Consider the following 18,883-nt stretch of genomic DNA (forward strand, 5'->3'; position numbering starts at 1 on the left):
AGCCGCGCCAGCGCCGCCGCCGCCGCGCCGAGCGAGGGGGAGGGGGCCGGGTCGCGCTGCTCCGAGGGGAGGGGGCGGCCGCGGGCCCGACTACACCGACACTAATTCCCAGGCCGCCCTTAAGGAATGAGGGGAGCACGTGACCAGGTGGGGGGGCGGCGGGGGGAGGGGGCGGGCGGACTCTGAGCCATTTTGGAGCCGGTGTCAGTTTCCACTCTGCCTTCAGCGGTGCTTTTTTTTTTTCCGCCCTCCCCTCCCCCCTCCTCAGCCTTCCTCCCCTCCCCCCGCCTCTCCGCACGCACACACACGGCGCCCCCCACCCGCCCTCCTCCCCACACGGCAACTATGAAATAATAATCGTAGTGTTAAAGGCAGAGATCGGGGCGAGACAATGGGGATGTTGGCAAGGGAGCCCCGATCCGGATTAGAAACACCTCCCAGCCCCGCAGAATAATACTGATCGCGCCCCCTCCGCGCGCTCCCTCCCCCGAGTGCGGAGCGGGAGGAGGCGGCGGCGGCCGAGGAGGAGGAGGAGGAGGCCCAGGAGGAGGAGGCGTTGGAGGCCGAGGAGGAGGAGGCCGCGGAGGAGGAGGAGGCCGAGGCGGAGGAGGAGGAGGAGGAGGAGGAGGCCGGGCTCGGGAGGCAGCATGAGCCGAGCGCGGCGGCCGCGGCTCCTCTCGGCTGCGCTCGTTGCCCATTGACAGCGGCGTCTGCAGCTCGCTTCAAGATGGCCGCTTGGCTCACATTCATTTTCTGCTGAACGACTTTTAACTTTCATTGTCTTTTCCGCCCGCTTCGATCGCCTCTCGCCGGCTGCTTTTTCCGGGTACGTAGGAGGCGAGGCGCCTCCGGGACGGGGCCTGGGGGCGGCGGGGGCCGCGCGGGGCTCGGGCCGGCCGCCGGTGGACGGGGAGCGGCCCCCCCCCCGCGCGCCTCGCCCGCGCCGGCCGGGAGGGCGCTGACAGCGTGGGCGCCGAGCCCCGCGCCGCCGCCCGCCGCCGCCCGCCCGTCGGCCCCGCGCGCCGCCCGCCCGTCGGCCCCGCGCGCCGCCCGCGAGCGCGCGCCCGCCGCCGCCCGCCGACTCCCGCGGCGCCGGGACCGACCCGCAGCCCGCGCCGCGCCGCCGCCGCCAGCCGGCCTCGGCGCCGCTCCAGTCGCCGCCCGCTCCAGCCCGGACGCGCTGCGCGCGGCCCCACGTTTTAGTTCCTTTCTCCTCCGAGCGCCCCTCTACACCCTCGCGACGCACATGGCCCCCGAGAAGAACACTTCTATTTGCAGCCTCTGCGGCTCTCCCGGCCGCGGCGCCCTTTGTTGAGAGGTAGATTTTGATGAAACGGGGACGGGTGCCTGAAATCGGGAGCTGCTTGGGTCAAGTGGCTTCCCTCCTCTCCCGAAGAAAGGGCTTTGGAGGACTTTAAACAGCCAGAGAATGCCCCCATTTTATAGGGACGGGTTGCGTGGGGGGCAGCGATCCCGCCAAGGTGGACATTAGGCTGGTGAGAGCCCGAACAAAAATGTTATTAACTTAAGTTGGAGGGACACTTGTGTGAAATTGGATGGCTGGTAAGATGGCGGTTCCCAGTTGTTTCCAAGGTCTCCTGCATTTGTGTTTAAAATAGTAAAGTTTTTAAGGTGCTATTTGTTGGGAGTCTCGGATAAGTTCTTCAAACATTACTTGGGACGTGCTCACTGGGAAGTGGGCATTTCAAATTTGGAGCTTTTTTTTGGAGTGATGATGGTGAGTGGACGTTACTCTTGCAAAAGGTTTCCTTTCTTTCTTTCTTTCTTTTTTCTGTGTTTCTTTTTTTTTCCCCTCTCAGAGACTGCAGTTTTTCTCTCAAGCTCTAGTATAGGGTGCACTTAGAACTATGACTTAAGTCCACAACGTTTTATAGGTTTTGCTAAATGTCAGCATAGGTCATGTGGTGAAGAGATGCTTTGGAAAACGAGCACTAAAAAGTTGATGGCATATGTTTACGCAGTCTTTTGGGTTTGACAGCCATATAGCATGTTCTTTTTCCCAGAGATTTACAGTTAATAATTGGAAGTAAACAAGTATAGAGACTTTGATCATTCCCAATTGCAATAAAAGGATTTAGTGGGCTTAGTGGTCACGGTTCAGTATTTGAAATAGAATCATGTATTAACCCCTTTCCTTAAAGTAGGCAAAATTCTGGACATATTTATTCAAATCCAAGTGTAGGTTGGTGATGTCTAGAATGTTATGAGTAGTTCAACATATGTATTATAAGAACCTTAACCCCCAAGTTCTGGAAACATAAGACACACTAAAGTCTTGAAACTTAAGGATGCCAATTGTTAACAGCATATGAGACTATATTAACAATGAGTTTTATTTTAAGTATAATCCCTTAGAGGTTGATTTTATGAGCAAATTTATAATTTTTAAAAGATATTTGAGTTCATTGCCATACATCTGCCCCAAAGTACAAAGGTGTTTGAAATAACCTACCTGTGTAAATTTATGCCTAGTAACAGTATCTTTAAAGCTATATAAATCACTGTGTATGCATGTGTGTCTGTATACACACATGCATACACACAAGCTTCTGTAAGAAAATTGAGCATTTAGTCATACGTGATAAATCCATTAATGTTCTGCGATCAAGTTCTTGGATGTGCATTAAATGCCCCAAAAGGTAAAATTCTCCCCAACTTTACCCATACTTAATGTTGGGCTGGGAGCCCCAGCTGGGGCTATGGAGTTCATTTGCATTTCTTAGATTGCAATAGTCAAGCTGATTGTTAACATAAGCACTTGCTTCTGTTTTCCTTCATTTTGACATTACTGGTGTTAGGCCTCCAACTAAACTGACAGCCCCAACTGAGTATGTTATAATGGCAAGTTTTAACTATTGAGTATTTTTTCCATTGTATGTTTGGTGCATTTTTGCTTGCTTAACTGGCAGTTTCTGTGGTTGAACCTAGAAGCTTTTCCTTTCTAAGGTGCAAGAGATTGCTTCTGAAACCTTATCAAGCATGTCAGATATTTTGGAAATCTTCATTAGGTTGCCAGTACTTTCAAGTGATATAAATAGATAAAGAACTGATTCTTATACAGATAACAAGGTGATATTTACTAGCATTATAAATGGTTATAGGGTTGTGGCCAAATTCTTCTGAATTGAAGTAGGAGAGTTGTGTGAATTAAGACTTAAGATGAATTTGAAAGGGTTTTGGTCAAGTACATGAGATTAAATGTTCAAAGCCAACCAGTAGATAACCCTCCACTGAGGTCTGATTGTTCTGTGTGTTAATATTTGTGTTTGTCTGGTGTTGGTTTTCTGTAAAGCAGAAGAGAAATAAAGGCAGCTTTTTTTATTGATGCCCCTTCCTGAACTTCATCAGTGGCATTAGTGTGATGTGCTTTCACAAGGAGACAGAAGTATCACCTTGCTAACTATCTTTCTAGGAAAGGTCCTGCTTTCTTTTCTAGGAAAGGTTCTGTTTTCTTTAAGAACCAAGAAGGCTTGTCTTTAATAATCAAGTACAATAGAATTAAATATTGCTACTCTTCAGGGACACTGTTCCACCCACAACTCCTCTGCAACCCCACTTAGATTAATATTAACAATATGTTGACAATATTCCTCTAAACAAGTCATCCAAAGATAACTGAGGAGTCACACATGACGTTCTCTAGTTGAAGTCCCTGGTTGCCACTGTGGTCACTGTTCATAAAAGAGGCTTTGTTTTGTTTTTACCGTTTTTTTTTTTTCTTCTAGTACTCTAAAGCTTTTAGTTTCAGCCATTGAGCTGTGTTGATTAGTATTTCCCTCTTCTGCATTAAAATTCCCTGAGAATTAAAACCTCAGATTCATCTTAAAGTTTCACAAGTTCCTAGATTTCTATTCAAGGCAGCTTTGAGAATGTGCTTCAGATAAGTCTGGAAGCTTAGTCTTGTTTCAGATTCTAAAATGAATGAAGTGGGAGTAAGAAATGCATTTTTCAAGCATACTGCACGAGGTAATTGACTTCCCTGATTGTCCGCTGGTTTATTGTTGCTGACAGTTCCCCACCGTGAATTTTCTATAATATATGATATCTGTTGAGAATATCATTTCATTGTGTGGGGGTTTGCATGGAGGTTAGGCTGAGAAAATGACATTTGTTTTTCTCTGCTATCGATGCTCTGGGTTGACAAGGTGTTGATTTAGCGTTGGGAATGGGCTGGTCACATGGTTCTTTACTTATTGTCACTATCGTTGATTCAAGTAGTTTTTCTTGCCTCCATCCAGCATAGTTCAGGTAAAACACAAGGCTTTGCCCCCTCATCGTCTGCTGTAAAACAGATTTCAGTGTTCAGCCTTTCCAAAACTTTATATCGCTCATCTAATCTACAGGAGAACTTCCTATTAGAGAAGAAAGCTTTAAAGAGGTTCAGTTCAATAAACATCTCTGCAATTTGAGCCCTGATGGTTTCGGGCTAAGTGCACAGTTGGCAATTCTCTAAAGATCCCTTCGTGGAAATTTTCGACCTAGTGATTGCTAACAGGAGAGACTGAAAGAGTCAAGATCTGAAAGAAGCTCTTCGCGCCGAGTCGACGTGGAAAGAGGCTCCCAAGAGTGTCCGAAATGGCCGGGAGCGCGGTTTGCATTTTCCTTTACCACTGCACGCTCCGGGGTCCCCCAAACTGCCTGCCAGGTCGCCGCGGGCTGGGATCCTGCTCCCCAGTGCCGCGGGCCTCGTGGGGCCGCCCCACCCCCGCGCCGCGCGCCCGCACCCCACCCCGCCCCGGCCCCGCCCCCGCGCCGTGCCGGCCCCTCCCCCGCGCCCGCTGCCGCCGCCGCCGCCGCCGCCCGGCAGACCCGCACGCCCGCCGAAGCTACGGGCTCGGCCCGGCTCCGCGCGGAGTTGCAGCGGTGGCCGGATGCCAAGTGTAAGTGTAAGTTGCTATGGAAACCCCGACAGAGGCGAGTTCCGAATCCGGAGCGAGACGGAGCCCGGGGCGCCGCCGGATCCGCCCCTCTGCATCCCGGCCCCCGGGCGTCCGCGCGCTCAGGCCCCAGCCCGAGGCCGACTCGAGGTGCTTCTCCTGCGGCCCCAGCACCCAGCTCCGGAAATGCCAGGGATGCAGATAGAGCAGAATTTGCTTTCCCTTTGTATCGTGTCAAAACGTGCCAGGTTTTGGTTGCTGGAACCGCCTAAAACAACCAGAACCCCTGGGAAGCCTGGGCATGTTCCTGGGTTTTCAATCAAACATCCATAAGGAAGTTTTACGATAAATTTGGAGTCCGGGAACAAGCCTTAGCGGTTTGTAAATATCTGCGGGGAGTGTGTGGCGTCTGCAGCAGCCGTGGGGCTGCTGGGCTGGAGGACAAATGGAAGAAAGAGACCCGAATACTCTCAGCTCCCAGCCCCCACCCCAGACCTTTTCTTCTCTCTCCTGGAATGACCTGAGGGACCAGGGATTCCTTTTCTCAGATCCTTTTTCACCTTTTCCGTAGAATTGATTAAGGTCTGATCAGTGAATTCCTTCTGTAGAAGACGTTGGGACAATCCAGCTGTACAGTGTTAAACGAGTTTTATGAACTCCTTCAGCATTGTGGAGTGTATGGTTACTGGGGGTTGGAGATAATCTCGATTCTCTTTCTGTGAATTATGGCCAATATTTCTTTGTCTTGCAGGATCTTTTATCAAGCAGAAATGCATCGAACAACCAGAATCAAGATCACTGAGCTAAATCCCCACCTAATGTGTGTGCTTTGTGGCGGGTACTTCATTGATGCCACAACCATAATAGAATGTCTACATTCCTGTAAGTACAGTTTTAGACCCTTTTTTGTGTTGTGTATATGTAGCATCTTGTCCTGAAATTTGAAAACTAACAATTCCTGCTATCCTTGAGAATGTTGGTACAAAGTGAAAAAGTTGTTTTCTTCTCTTGCATTTGGTGACTTTTTGTTAATGCATATTTAATAAAATATTATTGTATGAGTACAAATTGTGTGAATAAATTTTACGAGTGTTCTCAGGATATTGAGTTTGTTTATTTAATTAGAAATACCTTTTGGCATTTACCATTTTATTACTACTGGTTCTCTGTTTCTGACACGAATTTTATTGTTTAGCATCTAATTCCTGAACTTTAAAAAATATGTTTTTACTTCTAGTCTGTAAAACGTGTATTGTGCGTTACCTGGAGACCAGCAAGTATTGTCCTATCTGTGATGTCCAAGTTCACAAAACCAGACCACTACTGAATATAAGGTAGGAAAATGTTTAAAAACATTGTAATTGTTATCGGAATTGCATGATTATTGAATTTAGTATTTATTTCTTCACACAAAATTTACCCTGCAGTCCCCATCTAATGTGTGTACTTTGTGGAGGGTAGCCCTTAATTTCTTGGCCATTTTAATGATGACTAACTTTAAACAGAGTTCAATATTATTCAAGGGATGTTAAGATTTTTTTAATCATCTTTTAAAAATGGAATTAGTTCTCCATTTTTGCATTGCTTTATTGACCTTGTGACAGGCAAGAGTAAATGTGTTTAAACTGCTTCATTGTCTCCTCTTTGTTCTCTTTTATATTAGCTAATTCAGTAATTTGAAAGGTACACTTCTCTTAGTGAAATATGAAGAACTTATTAGTGAATATAAAATATTCTCCTACAAATTTAAAACAGTGCTACCACATAAAGAACTTTTATCCGCATAATTAATTATCGTGTTGGTGTAGTTACAGACAGTGTCACAATCAAGTAAAATACTATAACAGAGAATTTATAATAACTTGTGAACATTTTTAGTTTTTGTCATATTAGTTGATAGTTTATTTTCTAATTCTCTTTCAGGTCAGATAAAACTCTTCAAGATATTGTATACAAATTAGTTCCAGGGCTTTTCAAAAGTGAGTAACTTGCTTAAAAATGAATTTTTATAGAGTATCGGTTTTACCTGCCTTACCAAATTTTTGTCTTTTTTTTCCTTCTCTTTAGATGAAATGAAGAGAAGAAGGGATTTTTATGCAGCTCATCCTTCAGCTGATGGTAAACTCTTTGGAGGGGGAAAGACATTTTATTTGGAGGGAGAACTTATCCAGTAATTTATTAACTTTAAAGTGCCACTTTCATCCTTCTATATGTATATTTCAATTAAATATTTCATTCTTAAAAATTGACTTTTAAAATGTCTTTATAGCTGCCAATGGCTCTAATGAAGATAGAGGAGAAGTTGCAGATGAAGATAAGAGAATTATAACTGATGATGAGATAATAAGTTTATCCATTGAGTTCTTTGATCAGAACAGGTAAATTCTTTAGAAAATGTGTTTTATGCTAATATATTTATTAGATACATTGTTTGCCTAATAAATTATCTGTTTCTTAGATTGGATCGGAAAGTAAACAAAGATAAGGAGAAATCTAAGGAGGAGGTATGTTACATGACACAAAAATACACAGAAGATACATTGTTTGGATTCTAGATTTTATGAGGGTGTATGTTACCCTTTAAAATATCCTAGAGTCAGAGGATACTGTCAAATAGAAGAAAATCATCATGTTTGATGTTTAAGAGTGATCTATATCCTGTAGTTAATAGAATTTATCTTATGTACGTTTACTATTCTTACAAAATAGTTTAAGTAATTAATGTTTAATGCTTTGATGTAGTGAAGGAATCTATTCATTTAGTATTTATAATAATAGCAAACTCAAAGTATAGCTGAGAACTTAGTCAAATCTCAGCTTTAGTATTAGTATCTTATCATACTCAGACATCTATCTAATTGACTTTTCAAAAAAATCTTAAAGTTAGGAATTTTAAAAAATTACTTTTCTTAAATTTGCTCTTAGGTGAATGATAAAAGGTATTTACGATGCCCAGCAGCGATGACTGTGATGCACCTAAGAAAGTTTCTCAGAAGTAAAATGGACATACCAAATACTTTCCAGGTATCTACTTTATACTCTTCAATGCATTTTATGTAAATCTCTTTTTAAAGAATTCCAAAGAATTTTTTCTTTTTGGACTCTAAACCCAAAAAAGCAACAGAATTTTTTTTTTAATTTAGTAATTATTTGAAAATAGCTCTTAAAATGTTTGCTGTGGATTCTGTTTTATGCTGTGAGAACAAATCCCTTAATAATTTCAAGAAATGTTTTTCCTCATCTGATGTTTCAAGAGGGATTCTTTCTTTGTCCAAATGTCTGGAGAAAATGTTTTTTAAAAGCATTTTTGGATTATATTTAGATGACCACAAAAAAAAAATCTAGATTTACCATCTTTGTGATACTTAATGACTGAAGTGTTGTTTTTCAACAGATTGATGTCATGTATGAAGAGGAACCTTTAAAGGATTACTATACACTAATGGATATTGCCTACATTTATACCTGGAGAAGGGCAAGTAGCGTTCCTGATGCTTGCAGATTCTTTTGGTAAGCTGTACATAAAGATCTAAGACTGACTTTTTTTTTCCCTCTTAACTTTGTAGAATGGCCCACTGCCTTTGAAATACAGAGTTCGACCTACTTGTAAAAGAATGAAGATCAGTCATCAGAGAGATGGACTGACAAATGCTGGAGAACTGGAAAGTGACTCTGGGAGTGACAAGGCCAACAGCCCAGCAGGAGGTATTCCCTCCACCTCTTCTTGTCTGCCCAGCCCCAGCACTCCTGTCCAGTCTCCTCATCCTCAGTTTCCTCACATTTCCAGTACTATGAATGGAACCAGCAGCAGCCCCAGCGGTAACCACCAATCTTCCTTTGCCAATAGACCTCGAAAATCATCAGTAAATGGGTCATCAGCAACTTCATCTGGTTGATACCTGAGACTGTTGAGGGAAAAACATTTTAAACCCCTGATTTATATAGATATCTTCATGCCATTACAGCTTTATAGATGCTAATACATGTGACTGTCGTCCAGTTTGCTTTCTTTTGTAGTGACGTTAAATCTGGCTATAAAAGAAGGACTAGATGTGATATTCATATGGACGTTAATTGAAAAGAAAGAATTGTTTCTCAAAAGAATTGGTTTCTGAGAAAGCAGGCAAGATGTTTTTCCGTGTGTTAGGACAGATGTGAAATGGTTTCTGTAACCATTGTTTGGATTTGAAAATCTTCTGCAGTGGGTATAAACATTGGGCCATAGTTTGTTAATCTCAACTAACGCCTACATTACATCCTCCTTGATTGTTCTTGTTATTATGCTGTTTTGTGAACCTGTAGAAAACAAGTGCTTTTTATCTTGAAATTCAACAAATGGAAAGAATACGCATAGAATAATGCATTCTATGTAGCCATGTCACTGTGAATAACAATTTCTTGCATATTTAGCCATTTTGATTCCTGTTTGATTTTTACTTCTCTGTTGCTACGCAAAACCGATCAAAGGAAAGTAAACTTCAGTTTTACAATCTGCCTAAAAGCGGGTACTACCGTTTATTTTACTGACTTGTTTAAATGATTCACTTTTGTAAGAATCAGATGGCATTATGCTTATTGTACAATGCCATATTGGTATATGACATAACAGGAAACAGTATTGTATGATATATTTATAAATACTATAAAGAAAATATTGTGTTTCATGCATTAAAAAATGGTTGTTAAAATTCTCCCAACTGGTTCGACCTTTGCAGAGACCTATGTTTGAGTCTTATCAGCATAGGATATTTTTAATGTGGATATCTAATTCTAAATTCTATTCCATTGGAAGCAATTGGCATATCGTAATACTGACTTTTCTCTAGTAATACCTGTTTACTTTTAAAATTAATAGTTGCATTAAAGAAAAACTTTTCACTAAGGAATTTGGAAATGCTGTCTTCATTTTCCATTGCTTGTGATGGAATTAATGTGTTTTTAAACTGCATATTGATCACTGTAGTTCTAAACACATTTTTAAATAAACCAGCAAATTGCTGGTAGAAGGCATTTTATCTTAAATTATTTTAATATGTGGCATAGTGGAAATTTCAAATTTAAGAATTGCTTTTACAGTTATAAACAATGGAAATATGCCCTCTCTGTAATGTCTGGAAATAGAAGCAATTTATTGTGAGCTTCTACAGGTATTCATTTTTAAATAGAGTGAGCATGTTGAATTTAAAGTATGAACATCCCCAACAATTTTCAGTTTGTATTTTGCTTTGGTCGAACTTGGTGTGTGTTCATCACCCATCAGTTATTTGTGAGGGTGTTTATTCTCTATGAATATTGTTTCATGTTTGTATGGGGAAATTGTAGCTAAACATTTCATTGTCCCCTGTCTGCAAAAGAAGCACAATTCTATTGCTCTGTCTTGCTTATAGTCATTAAATCATTACTTTTACGTATATTGCTGTTACTTCTGCTTTCTTTAAAGATAGAGTAAATGAAGTTTTATGAAACCACAAAATACATATATTTTTATTTTGACCTAAATTTGTACAGTCCCATTGTAAGTGTTGTTTCTAATTATAGATGTAAAATTAAATTTCATTTGTAATTGGAAAAAATCCAATAAAAAGGATATTCATTTAGAAAATAGCTAAGACTTTAATAAAAATTTGATATGAAAAGCACAATGTGCAGAAGTTTTGGAAACCCTATTATGGATCACAACAGGTAAAAGCTAAAGAACACCTATTGCTGTCTTAGTGATGTTGCTGAGAGTACATGCTTTGTTGTATAATTGCTTGAAAGCCCAATTGAAAGATGTATCTGTTTATTTACTCCACAATCTTTGAAGTAAAAGTTACCCTTGTTTGCCAATTTTGGTGAATTTAACTCATTTTTCTAGGCTTCTCAAGTTTTTCATGATGTTATCTAAGACAAGAAAAAAAATGAAGTTTCAAGTGATGTTTTTACTTTGGATATGACTTTACATAAAAAATGAAAAAATGTTTTTCAAAGGCTAAAAAAGTGCCAGTGGATTCTCATTTGACTTACACAAAACCAAGTCGTAAGAACAACACAGAATTCAAAGATTTTACATCTCAACCTTTTTATGGACTTACTTTGGAAATTACTTAGTAAAATAGCAGATATTGCGTTTATGGCTTACCTATCGCTGTTTTACCATACTTGAAAACATATCCATTTATTTTGTTTAAAAGAGGAATTTTCCCCCTACTCAATTTGAAAATTGCTTAAGCTTTAAAGGCTATTTCAGCTAAAATTTGTCTTTTAATAAAACAGAAGAAAGATTATAATGGTTTGTATTCTCCTATAAGCAGCCATCATGTTTGACAATTAGGCTTTAAAACTTTTGCTAAACTATCACTTAAAATTTCAACCTTACAAAAACCCATATCAAAGCTGCTAACTTTGTAACTCTGAGCAGTCAAGGCAGGGTATGTGAAAAGTCGGCTTTAAGTTTGGCTTTTGCTTCTGAAAGTATTCTGGGGTTCTATACCACAAAGTTAGAGCTAAAAATAGTCCACAGAAAATGCCTAAATTGATTTCACAGATTTTAGCTTAAATGCAAAAAAAGAATGAGGCTAGTTACTGTTGTGTAAATAGTGATCTATCTTGCTTTACACATGCATACCACTTTACAAGTACTTTTTTGCTTTTAAAATTGCCGGCCGGCCGTTAATTGCTCTGAGTTGAAAAAAAAGTTGCCCTTCAGTTGACTTAAACTGCCAACCATATTGCTTCGTTTCCTTATCCCTATGTGCACATGTTAGGACCTCTGGAGGTACAATGCAACAGGCAGAGTAAGCTGATAGGGTCTTTCCTTCATCCTTTCCTCTTATTCTTTTCCCAATATTGGAGTTGCAGTTCATTTGTGAAGTCTTTCGGTACACTCATTGTATAGGCCTATCAAATAATTTTGTTATGAAACCTTAATAGGAACGTAAAAGGAACCCATGTGAAATCCTACTTGCACTACCCAAGAAGAAATGAAAATGTCTGGTTTTTGAAAAACAGCGTATGGTAATCTTTAGAGGAGATGGGGTTTTAATTTCAGAAACAATCTGCACGTAGAACCTAGTCTCCTTAAGAATCCTGAGGTGAAGTAATGGTTATTTTTGTTCATTTATCTTTATATTTTAAAGGTTTAAAAAATATCCCATATCTTTTTCTTTGACATTGCCCTGGAATGACAGTTGGAAATTCTGATTTAGTTTAGTGCTGCATGAAATGGAGGCTCCATGTTACTTTGGAATACAATGATTGTTTCTTCCATAGTTTTATTCCCTTTTTAGCCAAAACAAAAGGTCTTGGTGAAATTACATTTTAAAGAACCCTTTAAAAAAAAAAAACCCCACCATATATAACTTTAAGACATCTAAGGTTCAAAGAGCACAAAACGCAGCTCCATCGTAAGGCTCTTGGGTTAGATAAGGTCACTTCATTTGAGTATGTTTCTTCAAGTATAAAATGAACAGTAGAACAGGTGACTATTTCTAAGGTCGCTGAAAAAAAAATCTGGATTCCTCCAAAATAAAACTTTGAATGAAACTGGGACCACAAAATTCAGACAGATGGGTCCTTTACAAGGAAGAGAAAGTATCACATATTAGAGCCTCCCATTAGATCAGACTTGGGAAATAATCCCGCGAAGCCTGTCCATCTCCTTACAAATCTCAAGATCGCCCAGTTTTGATTATGAAAGTCTCCGAAAATGTTTACACAGTCGAGTGTTTCCTGTTTCCGCAGTTAAATTTTTTTTAACGTTTTTTCTCCTTTTGGTTCTTGAAACGGATTTCCTTTATTTGCACCAGTTTCTTTTTCTGAGTGTGCAATTTCTAGAGGTCTCACATGAAGACTTCACCATCAACTTTTTGTCTTCATCAAGTTGACGACATGAAAAGTCATTTATCACTGGAAAGGTTACTCCAAGATCCTTATGAGTTATCTGAAGAAGTTTTAGTGCATATGGAAAACTCACCCGAAGTCTCACTTAACCCTCTATATGAATAGTAAGCACTAAATAAAACTTCCAATGAGTGAGTTAAATTACCCCCATTCTTCTGACTCTTCTTAAAATATCCCTTCCAGAGGCTATTAGAAGGAACTTCCCAAAGTAGCAAGTGATGTTCCCTCAGTCACCTACATTTCAGTTAAAAAAAAGAAAGAAAGAAAGAAAAAAGAGGAAAAAAAATATTTCTTGCTCTGATTGTTGGGTCGTCATAAACTTCGAACTTCAACGTGAACATGATTTCAAGTTCGGTGCGGATTTGGAGCTCCCCAACTCCGTCCTTCCAAGTTAGCTAGAACCCGACAGACCCTCGGAAGGCTGCGGACTAGGGTACTCGGGAAACGCGTCGAAAATTGGGATGGAAGGAATGAGAACGTTACAGAGATGGATAAAGAGGTTGCTGAAGACAGCGAAGCCTGCCCAGGAGCTCCAGTCTTAGGTCTAAGTGCCCCCCAATGTGGAAATATTCAAAGAAAGCCGAAGAAAGGAGTGCAGTGCGCGGCTTGGAAGATAAAGCGGGGGCTAGAGTAATTAGGGTGGAAAGAGCAACGGCTTAAAAAAAAAAAGAAAGAAAGAAAGAAAAGAAAGAAGGAAAGAAAGAAAGAAAGAAAGAGGAAAAGAAAGGCTTCTTATGTTCGGGTGCCCGGTGGAAAGGGCACAGGACGCCCGCCTGGAGAAAAGGACCTTCCTTTCCCGGCAGCGCTACCTTCCAGATTAGGGAGCCTTTACCAGAAGGACCGGTGAGGGAGGAAACGGCCCTTCTCTCTGTTTTATTTTTTAACTAGCAGCTCTCCGAGGACTGCAAAGAGCTACAGCCCAGACCTCCGCTCGCGACCGCGCCGCCGGTTCGGCCCGGCCCGGTGCGCGAGCCCAGGCCGCGGGGCACCGGGAGGCCATTTTGCGCGTGCGCCGCTCGCCGCGCGCCGCCCTCGCAGCCGCGGACTCGGATCCCGCCAATTTTGAAAGCGAGATTCCCAGGCCCTGGCGGGCCGGGGAGGCGGGGAAACGAAGTCGCGTCTCCCAGGCCGGACCCCGGGGCGAGCGGCGGCGACCACTGGGTGCGCGTGACCTCACACAAGGCGGCCCCCGCCCCGTCCTGCCGAAGGCTTCTCCACCGGGCGGGATCCCGAGGCGCGGCCACTGGCACCTGGGTCGCGAGCTCAGCGCGGGCAGGAAAGTGTCTCCACGTCCCGGGCGGCGGCGGCTTCGCCTGCAAAGCCCACAGGAGCGCATCCTTGCCGGGCTATTCCAGAGCATCATCTCGCTCTGCCCTCCTCCCTCCCGCTGCTTCAAATCCGACTCCCTTTCTCCTTTCTCCTTCAAAAACGGGGTGTTCTTGGAGTTTAGGGTTTTGTTGGAAAGACTCAGGCAAATCATTAACAAAATATAAAACTGCCATTTGAGGGTCCCCGAAGGGCGAGCTTCGTGGACTGGAAAGGCCGAGGGGAGAGGGTCCTCCGGTGAACTTGTCTAATGGGTAGAACGGGCTCCAATCCCCTGGGAAGAAAACCTGACCAGGTGACAGTGTCGAGGAAGGGGTGGCTGCGCGACAGGAAATCTCAAAACCTGGGAGAAGGACCACACTTTCAGACCCAAAGGCGACGCCTGGGTCTCCGGGCGGGGAGAACCTGGAAGGTCCGGCGCTCTCTCGCGCCCCGGCACCACCGAGACCCGGGCGGGGCAGAGGATCGGGCGGTCGGAGGTTGGGATGTCGCCTCTGGAAGCCGCCGGGACCCAGCGGTTTCCTGCAGAGTCCGCGCCTGCCTGATCCCCGGGGCAGAAACGCCTCTCTGACCCGGGAGTCCCACGGGCGCCCAAAAACGGGGAGAGGAAGGGACGGCTTGTGGACGGGGGGTCGGGGTAGCCGCAGGGAAGCGAAAGCGGCCTAAAATGGGCGACGCCCGGCGAGTCCTCTTCATCGGCGCCGCAGACTGCAGGAGCCGCCATTTGGTGGCGGATTTCGGTATTTCAGAAGCACGTTGTGCTGAACGTCACAACTGGCTTGTCTACGTGGCAAGGTCGTTTCGGAACCGCGGTTTTTAAAAATGCAAATTTCCCCCTGGCCTCCCCGCACCCCTGGGGCACCGACGCCTCCCCCACTCCCGGTGGTGGGCGGGCGCCGCGGCTCGGCTCCCCCCTCGACCCGGGGAGGGGACCTTTCCTCCGGGCTGCACCGGCTTCCACCCGCGCCCGAGGGCTGGTGTGATACGGGGTCAAGCCCAGCGCAGGACTAACGGGGTGTTTTTCTCCCTGTTTTTCCGAGATTGCGAGCCCGCAGCATTCCTCTCCCCTGCGGAGAATCTCATTTCCTTGGGGGCGGTGACGGGCATTGTCCTTTTGCGGGGGCCGCGTCCCAGTCCCTGCCTTCAGCCTCACACCTCTCGGAAGCGAGAAAGAGAAAGGCGGGCCAGCCCTGGCAGAAAGGGACCCACCCGACGAGAGGCGGCACCTCGGGGAGTGTCGGGTTAGCATCCCGGACTCGCGCTTTCAGCGCGGTCCGGAGCCCTCGGGAGGCCGGGGGAGCTAGACACCTTTGGGGAGTGCCAGGGCGTCGGCTTCCCTCCCGGGGTCACCCTGTCTTCGAGGGTCTCCATTAAAAACCCCTGAAGTGCGAGGCGCCTATCGAGTGGAGAACAAAGAGCCGAGGGGAGAGCGCAAGGCGAGTCCGCGCGCACAGCTGCCCTTGGCTGGGCCGGGCTCGGAGGCGGGGGCGCCAGCAGAGCTGACTCCCGGCCCGGAAGGGAGGCGGCAGGCGAGCTGCGGAGTCCACGGCCCCCGCCTCCCCGGAGGACTGAAAGAGCCCAGTCTTCGAGCCAGAGCTGCCATGTTGCATTCGCGGAGGACGCCAGTCATTTGACGCTCCCGAGGCAGCGACACCCCCAAACCGAGAGCCTTTGGGGGCCTCACGTGCCTCACAGCCGTGGTCACAGCCCGAAGGGACCGCGGGGCGCAGGAGGGAGAGCAAGCCTGCGGGAGGCCGAGCCCGCGCGGCCGTGGCGCCGCCGCTTCCCCTCGCCACCTTCCTTCCAGGGGCTGCGGGGCTGCTCGCTCTGCAGAGGCTTGGTTGCCAGTAGCAACCACACGACGGCGATTTGCAGCCAGGGCTGCAGCCTCGGGTACCGCCGCCGCCTCGTACATCTCGGTGTCTAGCATTTAGAACTCTGGGGGTTGCCCTCCTTGACATCTCTCGCCTCCACCCCTCCGGGTCCTCATCCTCCAGGACCCTCAGCACGGCTCAAAAGCCAGCTCCCCGGCTCGGCCCTGCCCCCATGGCAGACAATAGATAAATAGGCTCGGAGCGCACACTGCCGCGCAGGCACCTGAGCCCCCGAGATCCCGGAGCTCGGCTTCTTCCCAGCCTCAGGTGCCCTCGTCTCCAACTTGAGCTGAAATTCTTTGTCAATGGTCAATCCATTAAAAAGCTTTTCTCGATATCAGCAATAAGTGTGGTGGTAAAGAAGTCAGGACAAGACGCCCACTCCCTTTCTAGTTACATCGCACAAAGAGCTTGAAGTTGTGTCTGCTCTTGGTAACGGTGGCTTTCCTCTGGGTTAGAGCCCACAAGCAAACGCTACCGTCTTCCCTCTTCTTTGTCTACCACGAATATTTTGCATGATATTCATAATATAACCGCTTGTGTAGCTCAAACATTACTTCCAGATACTTGTTCTTATACATAAGTGGATGGAGTACTTTTTTTCTCCCTTATTTCATTTGATGAACCACAGCAGCCCTTGGCAGTGAGGATGCACAAAGAAAATGATTGGCATTAACCCTTAGGAATCTTTTTGCCTTTTCTAATGTCTGTGACTCTAGGACGTTGATATAATTTTTAACACAGCTCTTGTTAATGTTTTAAATAGGTTTTTATTGAAGAAAAATCTTCAAGGTATTCAGCAAAATATTTTGATTAGCTAGTAGGATAACCCGGGAATTACATGCACTGCCAAACTTCTTCGCTCTTAACCATTGTCCCGGTTTTAAACAGCTATTAAGTTAGTGGAGTGTTCTTCCTAGATTGACATTTAATGTAAATCACAGATGTGCTGAAAAATTTAAGTGTAAAGCTCCTTGAGGACAAGCACCTGTCTTATTTATCTTTGTATGCTCCGGAGTCCTTTTAACATAACTCAACAAATATTTGTTGAATTTCCAGAGGATTCCAGAAGTTCAACAACCCTTATGAGAAATAAAACTTACTAGTAACTACTATAAAGCTTGGATATCTTTAATGAACTCAGTGAAAAGGTAAACATTTTCCAAGCTAGTGGCACTAGTCAGGTATCCTCATTAGTGCATATTTTTACCTAATTATATTTTGAATGTAGTGATTGTACTAAAAAACAATCTGTACTATATGGCAGATGTTTCCAGATTTCTAAGAATAACAACTTGTAACTTTGCTATGTTCCCACCAAAGGTGTCTGGAAATTGGTTAATAGGCATAAGAAGATATTTTAAAGTGACTTTCATACAGCACAGGCATGGCATTAACTGTCTTCACAGCTCAACGGGAACTCTTAAGGCGCTAGTAGTGGATACTGCAAATCTACTAAGACAATGCACCTTGAAATATTCTAACTTAATCTTTAAAACATACTGAAAATAGTTAATATGTCTTATATCTGATGGTAAACTCAAATCAACATACCTCCTAAAATGCTTCTTAGGTATGATGTTATAAAAGGGGTTCACCTTTAAGCTTCACAAAATGTCGAGTTCATTAAATAAGACAGTTTACTTCAAAGAAGAAAGTTAGCACTACTTGGTTCCTGGAGGCAACATAATGACCTGTAGCTTGCCCAGACACCCCCACCACCACCTGAAAAATAGGAAAGCAAGGCTTTAGTGAAAAGTTCCTTTCTATGGTCTTTCAAGAAAGAAAAGCTCCAACAACTTGCTTTGGACCAAGTTAAAGAGATTATCTCTCTTTTTCATTACGACTGTGTCTTTCAGTGAATTGAAGGATAAGATCAAAGTGCTTTCATATTCATGTGAATTATCGCTATTGACTTGAATAATGATGGATTTCATTGTTTTATTTAAACTGAAACCAGAAATGCTGCTGCTTTGGAGTCTACACCCCTAAGCCTGTAGAATTTCTTCAGAGGACTCAAAAGCCAAGCAATTAGGTCTGACAACCAGGTCATTTCCATAATGTACTTCCATACAGAGGACTTTTTATTGGAATTGGTTACATTTCTATAGAATCTTACCACGCAATTTTTGACTCCTTTCCAACCTTCTGAACAAAACTCCTAACTAAGTTCAATAAATATTCATCCAAAACACAAGTATAAATGGTACTGGGAAAATAGAGTGATGGTTAGAAAGCATCTAGCTGTTCCTAAATCAGAAACTTAATGTTATCAGTAATTAATTCAGGAGAGTGTTTTTCCTTTGAACATGATTTATTACAGTTTGTTTTCTAGTGTAACAGAAGAAGTCTGTCAGAATAAGCTTGGGAAAATGTGTTTACCAGCTGTTTCTTTCTAAATATGCCTCCACAATTATCTTAAAATATATTCATTTGGGTTCTCTTCAGACTATGCCATCATTTTCTAATGAGAAAGAGGTTACAAGATCTGAGGGACTCCCCTCACTTTTACCAAGTAATCATTCTGCTCAAATTATTCACCAATTAAAATCATCACTTCGGACACCACTTCTAAGGAAATTCATTAGAATAAAGTAAGTTTACAACAGAATGATATAAGCAAGCTTTAAAATAGGCTTCAGGAAATGCTTTTTCATGAACTTTAATCTACACAATTCGTATAGGCTCTCTAAACTTAAAGACAGACCTTAATGCAACCAAATCTATTATACTATCATGGTCTGCAATGGGTTCTAAGAATACACTTTCCAAGAAAGATAACTGTTGCCTTAATTGGTATCAGTCTTAAATATTTGCCATACATTTAAAGCATTATGCATAAGCATCGCATTAAGAAAAAAATCAAGGTTTTTCTATCCAGTTGTGCTACAAGAAGTCTCTATC

At 43.6% G+C, this 18,883-nt stretch overlaps 1 protein-coding gene across 3 annotated transcripts; it reads left to right on the forward strand.

Annotated features, from left to right (window-relative positions):
* The first annotated feature begins 351 nt into the window (after positions 1 to 351).
* Positions 352 to 10,727, forward strand: BMI1 (BMI1 proto-oncogene, polycomb ring finger). 3 transcript variants are annotated; one of them, XM_057732953.1, is made up of 10 exons: positions 352 to 826; positions 5,650 to 5,780; positions 6,136 to 6,232; positions 6,822 to 6,877; positions 6,966 to 7,016; positions 7,168 to 7,276; positions 7,357 to 7,402; positions 7,824 to 7,922; positions 8,293 to 8,373; positions 8,465 to 10,727. In XM_057732953.1, exons 2-10 carry the CDS (start codon positions 5,669 to 5,671, stop codon positions 8,792 to 8,794), a joined length of 981 nt encoding a protein of 326 aa, XP_057588936.1. In that variant the 5' UTR covers positions 352 to 826; positions 5,650 to 5,668; the 3' UTR covers positions 8,795 to 10,727. The 3 variants fall into 3 exon arrangements, with proteins under 3 accessions (XP_057588936.1, XP_057588937.1, XP_057588938.1); XM_057732954.1 differs by lacking the exon at positions 352 to 826 and adding an exon at positions 4,794 to 4,901; XM_057732955.1 differs by lacking the exon at positions 352 to 826 and adding an exon at positions 4,799 to 4,907.
* Positions 10,728 to 18,883: the final 8,156 nt, after the last annotated feature.

This window comes from Hippopotamus amphibius, chromosome 4 (assembly GCF_030028045.1).
Source record: "Hippopotamus amphibius kiboko isolate mHipAmp2 chromosome 4, mHipAmp2.hap2, whole genome shotgun sequence".
Classification (NCBI taxonomy): Eukaryota; Metazoa; Chordata; class Mammalia; order Artiodactyla; family Hippopotamidae; genus Hippopotamus; species Hippopotamus amphibius.

Excerpts from the sequence above, each read along its gene's own strand:
- BMI1 (XM_057732953.1), top strand. The coding sequence starts at position 5,669 with ATGCATCGAACAACCAGAATCAAGATCACTGAGCTAAATCCCCACCTA. Across the intron at positions 5,781-6,135 it reads AATAGAATGTCTACATTCCT|TCTGTAAAACGTGTATTGTG; the intron begins GTAAGTACAGTT and ends TTTTACTTCTAG. Across the intron at positions 6,233-6,821 it reads AGACCACTACTGAATATAAG|GTCAGATAAAACTCTTCAAG; the intron begins GTAGGAAAATGT and ends ATTCTCTTTCAG.